General features: G+C 39.8%; 1 protein-coding gene across 1 annotated transcript; it reads left to right on the forward strand.

Moving 5' to 3' along the window:
- Positions 1 to 7: 7 nt before the first annotated feature.
- Positions 8 to 6233, forward strand: LOC147516575 (two-component response regulator ORR21-like). Its single transcript, XM_086593317.1, has 4 exons — positions 8 to 128; positions 224 to 568; positions 5010 to 5086; positions 5307 to 6233. Exons 1-4 carry the CDS (start codon positions 8 to 10, stop codon positions 6231 to 6233), a joined length of 1470 nt encoding a protein of 489 aa, XP_086449443.1.
- The last annotated feature ends 4880 nt before the right edge of the window (positions 6234 to 11113 follow it).

An 11113-nucleotide genomic window follows, 5' to 3' on the forward strand; every position in this document is an offset into this window, starting at 1 on the left:
ACTTACTATGCTCCGTGAGAAGAAAAATGGGTTATTTGATCTTGTCATATGCGACATTTACATGCCTGACATGGACGGGTTTAAGCTCATCGAGCGCATTGGACTGGAGATGGACTTGCCAGTAGTTAGTAAGAGTTTATCCTAGCCTTCTATTATTGTCATAATTGACCATATACGTTATTTGTAGAGTTTAATTGATCACTGGATTTGCACCATAATGCAGTGATGTCGAGCCATGACAACAAAGATGTTGTTATGAATGGTGTTAAACATGGTGCTTGTGATTGCTTGGCCAAACCTATTACAATGCAAACGATAAAATATATATGGCAGCATGTTGTTCGGAAAAGAATGAAGGAAATGAAAGAAGCAGACAATTCAGGAAGCATTGATGGAGATTATGCATGCTCGGTGAATCAAAGTACATGGAAAAGTTGTAAGAGGAAGAAGGAAAATGAAGGTGAAATGGAGGAAAGCGATGATAATTCCGCAACGAAGAAGCAGCGATTGGTTTGGAGTATTGGGCTCCATAAAAAATTTGTCACCGCTGTAAACACACTAGGTGCAAGTAAGTTTACTTCGCATCATTTTCTATTTATTTGGAACATTCTCATTCCTCCAATTTAACAATTAAAATATTTGATGCTAGTGTGTTTAAAGTGGCTGGTTAGATGAATATCTTACATTTTTACAGCAAACTGACATTGAAGGAGACAACCATATCAGTGAAATTAGGCATGCCCCCCAAAATCAAGATCCAACAATAAAATTGGAAGGGGGCAATAACCCTTTGTTTTAGTGGAGGCCGGTATTAGATATGTTTAGTTGTTCGAATTCATTATGTCGTATGTCCCTATGATGCTGAAGCGTGAAGAGTCATATGGCATTTCCCATTTGCATAGCCATGGGGTTTGCCAATGTGAACAAAACTATCGTCGACATACCAGTTGCTCACTTAACCATCACTTTGTTAACTACAGTGTTCCCTTCTCTTCAAACATGCGAGATGAAAAAATCTTAGACTTTAGGCATACAAGCTTCCCATCTGCCCTTCAGTTGCCAGGTATAGTGTTGGGTACGTATAGAGTTAGTTTTGAATGTCGTGACAGTAGCTGAAGAGTCTGCTTCCACCCAAATATTATTGAACCATTATTTAGAGACTGCTATATCACATCTTCAACCACGTACAATAAGACACATAGCCAGTAAGAAGTTACCCAGGCCGGTGATCTCTAATATAGCAACAATCCCTACTAAACCTAGATTTCCTCTTGCTGCTCTGTCACTGATAATTTTAACGTGTGACACTGAAGGAGACAACCATATTCCCTTATGAATCACTTGTGATGAATGAGTACCTCGCAGAACATGTAAGCTTTGGAAAGTTGAGCTGTCCAAGAGACCTGCATAATGATCTGCCTTCGACAAAAGTTCGTTGAGGTTGCTATTGCTACATTATCAGAAAACCTATGCCAATGTTTCCAGTGTTCACAAACGCTTGATAATTGGACTTTTGTTCGTTGCCAGTTTAATAGCATCTTTCAAGTTGTTAAAGTTTATGTGAAACTTAAACCTACAAGCCGTCCAGTTCCACACCTCTTTAGCAAGTTGTTAAAGTTCATGTGAAACTTAAACCTACAAGCCGTCCAGTTCCACACCTCTTTAGCAAAGTACTATGTTGAGAATAAATAACTGCGGAAACAACGTTACCCACAACAAACGGATCAATCCTACACAAAGATCGATCCTTCACACTAGACAAGACTTCAACACCCTCCAAGCAATATCCCAACACTTCTCAATATCAAATAACAAGCATATAAAGTAAAACAATTAATGCAAAAAGAGAACCAACCACAAGACAAGGATATATATCGTTCTAAGAATTTGCCTACGCCCACACCGGGCGAGATCCAAGCTTTACTACAAGTCCGAGAGTAACAGATTACAAGTCTCTCAATTCACTCACAAAGAATGAACACTCAACTCACAAAGAATTGTTCTCTTTGTAATCACTCTCTTTCTTGTTTTTGAAAAGTTAGGTTTTCAAAAGACTAATTTTGTTTTTATACCAAAACCAAAATTTCGCGTTATTCTTATAAGCCCACCGAGAAAAAGCTCGGAAGGGCTGGGCCCTACTACTGGCGGGCGCCATGGGTTAAAGCCATGAACGCGGGTCGCCCCTTCCTTGAGCGCGGTCGCTACTTAAATTATCGAGTCATGAGCGAAGTCGCTTCTTCTTCTCGAAGCGCGGCGCGCCGAAAGGAAAAAGCGTAAAAATCCTTTTCTCTACATTCTCCACCTCGGTGAGGTTTTAACACATAAAACCGAGCCGAACACATCCAGCAAGAACACATCCATCCAGAACTCGCAGTCAACCGCCTCGAAGGAGCCATGCTCACAAAGAGCCACCCACAAAGAGTCATGCCCACGAAGAGCCACCCACAAAGAGTGTCATGCTCACAAAGAGCCACCCACAAAGGGTGTCATGCTCACAAAGAGCCACCCACAAAGAGTGTCTTGCTCACAAAGAGCCACCCACAAAGAGTGTCATGCTCACAAAGAGCCACCCACAAAGAGTGTCATGCTCACAAAGAGCACGTCATGCCCACAAAGGGCCACGCCTACGAAAGGCATTATTCAACAATGGATGAGCCTCCACCATTTGTGGAGTACCTCCAACCAATAGAGAACCTGCTACAACCCAAAACCCTTTTGCCCTTAGGCAATGAAACAAATTCCCAAGTACAAAACTTGTCACGAGCCTCCACCATTTTCTGCGTGATATCCACCGACCAATCTCTCAGAATGAGCATCTCTAATGGCTTCCTTGAAGCTATCCGCCCATCATCTTCAATATTTAGTGCGTGAGCAACCGAGTCCAGTTGACCATAATGCTTCACTAGCTTATCATGCCCGTGACTTCATAACTTGTTTCACACTTCTCTTTTTGCTTTGATCTAGTCAAAGCTTGTCGCTTCAGTTGTTGTAAAACTCTTCTTCTTGTTGAATAGTTCTCTTAAATGTCTCAAAACTTCATCCTTGGACTTCAAGATATATACCCACACATAGCGTGTATAATCATCAATGAAAGAGACATAATACCGGTTACCTCCCTTAAAAGCCACTCTAGAAGGTCCCCAAACATCCGTATGCACATAATCCAGGATGCCTCTCGTCTTGTGCTTGCTTGTACCGAACTTGACTCTGCCTTTGCTTGCCATAGACACAATACTACATGAGAATTCCATACTTGGTTTCTCCAAGTCTTTCAAGAGCCCCTCGCCACAACTCGGACAATCCCTTTTGGCTCATATGCCCAAGGCGATATGCCACAATTTTGTGCACTCGAATCATCACTACATGTACTCACCGCTACATCACCTATCAATCGTACTACCCAACAAAGTATACAAGTTTCCATGTCTTTGACCGCTTCATAATGACTAAAGAGCCACTAAGGATCTTTAGGACTCCACCATTTCCCACAAAATTGTGGCCTTTGGAATCCAAGGTACCAAGAGAAATAAGGTTCTTCTTTAACTTCGAGAACGCCTCACATCGGTTAAAGTCCTCACTACACCATCATGCATCTTGACCAGATAGTTCCAATCCCAACCGCCTTACAAGCAACGCCATTGCCCATCAAAACGGAACCTCCACTCAAGTTCTCATAAGTAGCAAACCACTTCCTATTTGGACACATGTGGTAGGAACACCCTAATCAAGAATCCATGTATCGGGTCATGTGGTCGCCTTGTGTAGACACCGAAAAGACTTACATCATCCCCATCGGGGAAGCAAGACTTGCTTCACTAACATCCTCATTCTCAAACTTACGACTCATCTTGTTACTCTTTTTCGGGCTAGAGCAATCACATAGATAATGCCCCTTTTCTTTGCAATTGTAGCATCGTACATGTTTTAAAGGCTTCTTCGAACTACCCTTCCACTTGCTTGTGGAAGTCATCTCATTCGACATCACCCTCGCCATCTTTTCTTTTGCTTCTTTATCAAACTTCTCTACTTTAAATCTAGCATTTGACATCTTGGGAGCCCCTTTTTCAAGTCACACACAATAACCCAAAAAAAAAATATCTCACTTTGGAATTTTATCGAACACCTTGTCTACATAAATTTCGAGCACTATGGTTCTTTACCAAAACTCAAAATCCTAGGTCGTATACCTCGCTCCGATACCAATTGTTGAGAATAAATAACTGCGGAAACAACGTTACCCACAACAAACGGATCAATCCTACACAAAGATCGATCCTTCACACTAGACAAGACTTCAACACCCTCCAAGCAATATCCCAACACTTCTCAATATCAAATAACAAGCATATAAAGTAAAACAATTAATGCAAAAGAGAACCAACCACAAGACAAGGATATATCGTGGTTCGGCAATTTGCCTACGTCCACACTGGCGAGATCCAAGCTTTACTACAAGTCCGGAGTAACAGATTACAAGTCTCTCAATTCACTCACAAAGAATGAACACTCAACTCACAAAGAATTGTTCTCTTGTAATCACTCTCTTTCTTGTTTTTGGAAAAGTTAGGTTTTCCAAAAGACTAATTTTGTTTTTATACCAAAAACCAAAATTTCGCTAAGCATTCTTGTGAAAAAGCCCACCGAGAAAAAAAGCGAAGCGCTGGCGCTCTACTGGACTGGGCCAGGGCCATGGGTTAAAAGCCATGAGCTGGTCGCCTTTTCCTTTGATGCTGGTCGCTTAAATTATCGGAGTCATGAGCGAAGTCGCTTTCCGAGCGCGGGCCAGCTCCTGAAGGCGAAAAAAAAAAATCCCTTTTTCTCTACATACTATATAAGTCTATGACCATTGATCTTGTCAAATTTTTTATTTTGGTTTTTTGTCTTTAAAATTAAACGAATGATTCTCTTTTCTCTGTAGTTCTTTAATTAAACTTATGTGTTTTAGGAGCTCACGAGTAAGTATACTTCTCCATTCTTCTTGACTTCACTATATTGGTTTGCAATTGCAGAGGCTGTTCCTAAGAAAATATTGGAGCTTATGGATGCTCCCGGGGTTACTAGGGAAAATGTTGCAAGTCACCTTCAGGTGTGTGTTGATGTAGACATCGCCAACACCCTTTGCCTGGAATGTCATTCATGTCTCATGCTTACTCTTTCTTTGGCTAGATCATGAGCTACAATTGTGTTTTGTTTTATAATTACATTTTATTATTATTATTATTATAATTATTTTTTTCCCTATGGCTTACCACTTCATTATATGGTGCAGAAATTCCGATTGCAGTTAAAAAAGTTCAATGAAGTAGTGCAACACCAACCATATGAACACACTACACAATTTGGGACTGCCAGAAGGGAATTATGGGGCAATGCAAATGCTTGATGGGACCAATAATCAACTTTCTTTGCAAGGTCTACCCAAAATACAAGCCGAACTTGAAACTGAGAGCAGCGGCATAAGCATACCATTCGGGGATCATAGAGACATTTTTTACTCTATTGCATCAAACTTGAGATTTGAAGATGAGAGACAGCTTCATCATAACAACGACCCAGTCAATTCATTTCATGGATTTTCAACTACTATAGACCCCCGGCAGTTAGCTTACTTACAGCAGCCTGTCCATTCTTATGGGAACATGGGTGTACAAGTGTCTATGTCAAGTCATCCAGGTTATGGTAACCAACATAGCTCTTTGGTGATGCGGACAGTTCAATCTAATATCGGGAATGATGAGAATATTTTAAATGGCATGGATACAATGAAAAATCAACTTCCTCATCCTTCTTCAATTTATCCGACGGCCCGAATCCCACAGTTGGCTGCAAATGGGTTTCCACTAGTTAATACCCTTATGGCACATGGTTTCAAATCATCTGGAATGGTCGAAGAGGGGGAGCTGCAAAAGTTGGATTCAAATCATTTTGTGTCTCGACATGGTAATCATATACATGGAAACCTCAATGTGTCTGCTCTATCAGAGCTACATCACCATGGAGTCTTGTCTACCCACAATGATGAATTATCTATTGTTGGCAAACCAGTACTAGTTCTTCTAGAAAACGAAAATGAACATGGGAATCAGGAAAACAACTTTCATACCCCCAATAGCACTGTAAACGAGAGCTTGCACAGAGAGAAGGTTGAAGCTCTACTAGATGTGAACTCTGAGGGCAATAACATGTTTCCTAAGGATCAATTAGGTCAGGATGATTATCAATTCACTTCTTAGTCAGGTAATAATTTTTCTCTCATTTACCTTATTAGCTTCCTAACAACTAGCAAGTCTAGTTTGATTTCTCATCTTACTACGTCTTACACCTTCCTACGGCTTACTTTGCTACCAGCATGTGTATGAAACTGGATTCAATCCCTAGAGTAACATCTTGGATCAGAATATCACATGCTTCTCCCTTCCATTACATTGTTTAAGGTGCAGTGGGCGGTTCTTTTGGTAGTTATTTCATGTGTACATAATCCATGTTGATGGTTCTTATGAAGGTTAATTAAATCATTTTGCCTCTTTAGAAAAAGACTTTTGGTTTAGCTAACTATCATCGACATACAAGCACAAAAGTTTGCCATTTATAGTTTTTTGCCTAATTTCATATTTGGGTTACTAGTAGTATATCATTGACTCTACAATTCTTTGTTGACATGAACTAACGTTTTTCAGAAATCAAAGTTCATGTTCACTGACAAATACACGAGGTCATATGGTAAACCAACTTAACAATAGGCAATTTGAATGAAATGAAATGGGGTTGTTCGTGTGCATATATGAAACGTTCATTCTGATGTACATATATTATTCTTTTTTTTGCTAGGCAAGCTGTGATTCCATTAAAATAAACAAAATATATGTTTACAAGATACAGAAAAGAAAAAAGTTACAAAGTCGGAACAAAAATCTCTGAAAGAGATGCATCATTGTTGACAAAGAACAACACCTTACTTGGTAGATAGGCCTCTTGTCTGTGCATACTCATAACCTTTCAAGTGCATACTCATAATCTTTCAAAACTCAACTCTACAGTATGTCTAATGTGGGATCTAGCTAGGCTTGCCTGCATAAAGGAAAACTTCCTCGGGTACTAAGAGCAGGTTCAATGGAGGGGTGCTATATGGAGGTGCTAAAAGGTGCCACATAAGATGTTTTTAGCCTTTTTAGTTTGCCCAACCAAATTTGGCATGCCAAACTCAAAAAACCATTCTAATCACGTTTTTTAGCAGCTTGTGTAATCGAGGGACGGACGGTTGAAACTCTGTCCTCTGTCTGTTAAGTTGAATCAGTCTCAACCCATATATTCAACCACCCTTGCCTGATGGCTTCTTCAGTACTATCAAGAATAACTCGACATTCAGTAATAAAATTCGTTTCAACACCGATTCCTTCCTCTGACAAGGACCAACTTGATATTTCCTGCCTCATCTCTGAAAATACTACCTAATCCAGATGGACCTGGACTTCCTTCAGATGAATGAACCGTCACAAGTAATCTTTATAGTACCAGGGTCAGGTGGTTGCCACTTGCCACATACAATTCTTTAACTTAGGTGCATCAGCACATCTCGGCCTCAAACTAATCCCCAGAGCCCTCAAGATCACTAGGTCCTCCACTGAATTCCCCATGACACCCTTGGACCTAAAGCTAGTAAGTAATCTTTACCTGCTGTAAGACCTCGGCTATGCCAAAATTTCATATTCGGTTTCAAATCCTCGAAAAGATCACTCGATTCCTATTTTTACATATTACAAGTATTGCGCCATCCACTGGCCTTAGCAACAGTGCTGTGAATGGATCGGTTTGGGTCGGGTTATGAAAAATCTGAATCCGAACTATAAGATATATTGCAAACCAAATTCGAACCGAAAACTATAAAATCAATTAAATCTTAAATCAAATCGATCAATTTTAGCCACACGATTGATAAAACCTATACAAAATTAATCATAAATATTACTAAAATGTCATCTTATCGGTTCAGTGGAGGGCAAATCCAAAACCAAATTAATATCTTATTGGTTCGGTTTCAGTTTTGGTAGAGAACAAATCAAATTATCAAACCGTTTTTTTTCAATTTGGTTCGGGTCAGTTATCAGATTATCGAAACCCATTAATCATAAAAGTCAAACCGTACCCGGGAAACGAAAACCCAGTTACCCCATGCCAAACTGCCCTAGAGAATCCACACTCCCAAAACAGATGATGCAAATCCCCAGAATTCTTTCTGCACCCCCACACCTAGAAGCGAGTCTAACGCCTGACTGTGATATTACTCCAAGAATGTGACCGACAACTTTTGGTGACAGTAAGTTTGATCTTGGCTGAAAGAAACAACATAATTCATAATTTTTGTAGAGGAAAACATGGCCCAAAATATCGCCGAGATATCTGATATCTCGCCGATATATTTCAATAAATTGGAACACCGATATCGATATTTCCGACATATATCCACCGAATATTGAACCCTTTTTTTCTGAGATATATCGGAATTTCCGATATAAAATTTTATATCACTGATATAATCGATATTTCCGATATAATCGATATATATCGGTTGACTTTTTGACCATTTTTAAATATAAAATCCGATATTTCCAATATATTTCCGATATATTTTCGATATTATATGTCTGATATATCCGATATTTTAAATAATTTGGACTGATCACCAAAAAATCTGATATATCCGATATATCTCGGTTTTTGAATACACCGATATATTAACCGATATCGAAATTTTGGGCCTTGGAGGAAAAGAGAGAAAGCAGAACTTTGGTGGAAGTAATCATAATAGATGTCTAGGACAATACTTAGCAAATCGGCTAGCTAAGGCGCATAAGGCCAAGATTTCCACTTAAACACTACTAAATGAAAATTTGAATACTGAAGAGGCAAAAATTTAATAAAAATCATCAAACGAAAACGAAAAAATCACCCTTCTCAGTATAGTTACTCTGTTAGTTAACCTCGTCGCATTCTTTAGTAGCTTCCACTCATTCTCGAATCTGGACAGTCAATTTCCTTTTAGTAATTTTCTCTTTGGCAGAATCAAAGTGACATCAACTGGATCTGTCTTTACTGAACAAGCCATACCAAAATTAAGGAAAATTAAAAAATATTCAATTTAATTAAGTCCTTTACTCGCATTATTGGTTGTAATAGTCAGTTATTACGGTATTGGTATAGGACTAAGAACATCTTTAGCAGTGATATTAACCTAGCATCAAACACCAAATATTAACCTAGCATCAAGAATTTGGTGTTTTTTCAACTTCAGCAGTACTACATGTTGATGAAAACACCAAACCAAACACCAAATCGACCAATATTTGGTTCTAGGTTTGATGCTGTATCAAATCACTCACGCGGTTTGAGAAACACCGCGCGGTTTTGACAAAACCGCGTGGGCTTGGGCTGCTAAATGGGCATCTATAGCGCGGTTTTGGCAAAACCGCATGGGCTTGGGCTTCAATGGGTGCGGTTTTGGTTAACATAAAACCGTGCGTTTTTTCTGAAAATTAGAACTGTGGTGCATAAAACTTGAAAAATTATGAGTTGTGCATAGAAGTTAAGAAATTAACAATTGTACAATTGAAGAAATTAAGAAGTGTAATTCAAAATCGAAAAAATTAAAGAAATTAAAAACCTATGATTATGATTATGATTATGATTATGCAGTCCAAAATCTATGATTATGATATAATCATATAATATCTAAAATAATCCAAAACCTATCATATTACATCAAATTTATTTAGCTCTCTTCTTACGCCCCTTACCACTCGATCCCTCTCCTCTCTCTATTTGGACGTTCCGCCTCGCCTCTAAGTTCCTAATCGAGGCGATGATCTTTTAAATGCGCGACGGAGGTTAACTATGCGACTGAAGTTCTTCATATCCCCTCGATGTTCTTTGCGTGTACACTTGTTGCATATCCTCATACACTTTCCGAAGTCTCGTATATCGACGCTGGAATTGCCGATATGTCCGAGAATATGCCTCCTCTCTTCTTGGCTATAATGATACAGGCGATCCTCATCCCATCAAACATGAGAACCTCGGTTCTCATATCTTTCCCAACCTCGGCCAAAATCCAAGAAAATACAATTAATGAGTACATATTATATATATAATGAAGAAGATAAATAAAACAATTAAACTCACCATGGTATCTTGATCATATATCGGCTCTAACTCGAGAAACGAGCATGAGGCACCTCGGGAATGGAAATATAAGTAGGCTCCCCATCGGTACACACACCCGCAAAACATCCGAGGATTACCGCGCATTACCGTGAGTCGGCCGATATGCATTCGAGGTTGTGGGTTGTAAAAGCCGTGGCGCGGATGAGGAATACGTAGCTCACGCCTCATCCCTTCCAGCCCATAAACTTCGAAGTTGTTAGCCCGACCAACAGAGGCAACAACGGACCCATGGAGACACGGTTCCACCATCTATAATCTTGATCGGCATCGCTTTCAACAAAAAAGAAGACGATCCGGCCAAGGACCACCACCGGCATGAAATTCATGAACTTGAATTCTACCCCACGACTTTGCATCACTAACATCCGCATCGGAGCACATGGAACTCCATAACGTCCGGTCATCCGCCTCCAACATCGTAAATACGGTACCAAACCCGATCCGCGTCGCGGCAAAAACAACTCGTGGACGTGACAACACACAAAGCATCTTTGCATGTTGGATCGTCAAAGGCGAGAGACAAACGCCAAGGTCTCCACTCGATAGATGACAATGATCTAATATCAATCTGAAAGCACGAGCCATACGGATATTATTCCTAATCGCCTGCACGTTCTACGAGTCAAGTGAGGCCTTGACCAACTAGCAAATCTAGGGCGAGTATCAGCAATCATGTCTATGTTAGGACAAAGACATCGAAAGTACTCATAAAACCAAATCTCTAAAAGTCCCGTGAATCCTGCAATCTGAGGACTTCTACTTCCGAATGTCTTTGAAGCTTTATCTAACGCCGATATCAATGTGGCATATACTGAGCTACCCAGGTCATAATCCCTCATAGTATGCAAATGAGATACATAAGCATAATATCCCAATCGTACCGTAGAATGACCAT

The sequence above is a fragment of the Coptis chinensis genome, chromosome 2, assembly GCF_015680905.1.
Source record: "Coptis chinensis isolate HL-2020 chromosome 2, ASM1568090v1, whole genome shotgun sequence".
NCBI classification, from domain to species: Eukaryota; Viridiplantae; Streptophyta; class Magnoliopsida; order Ranunculales; family Ranunculaceae; genus Coptis; species Coptis chinensis.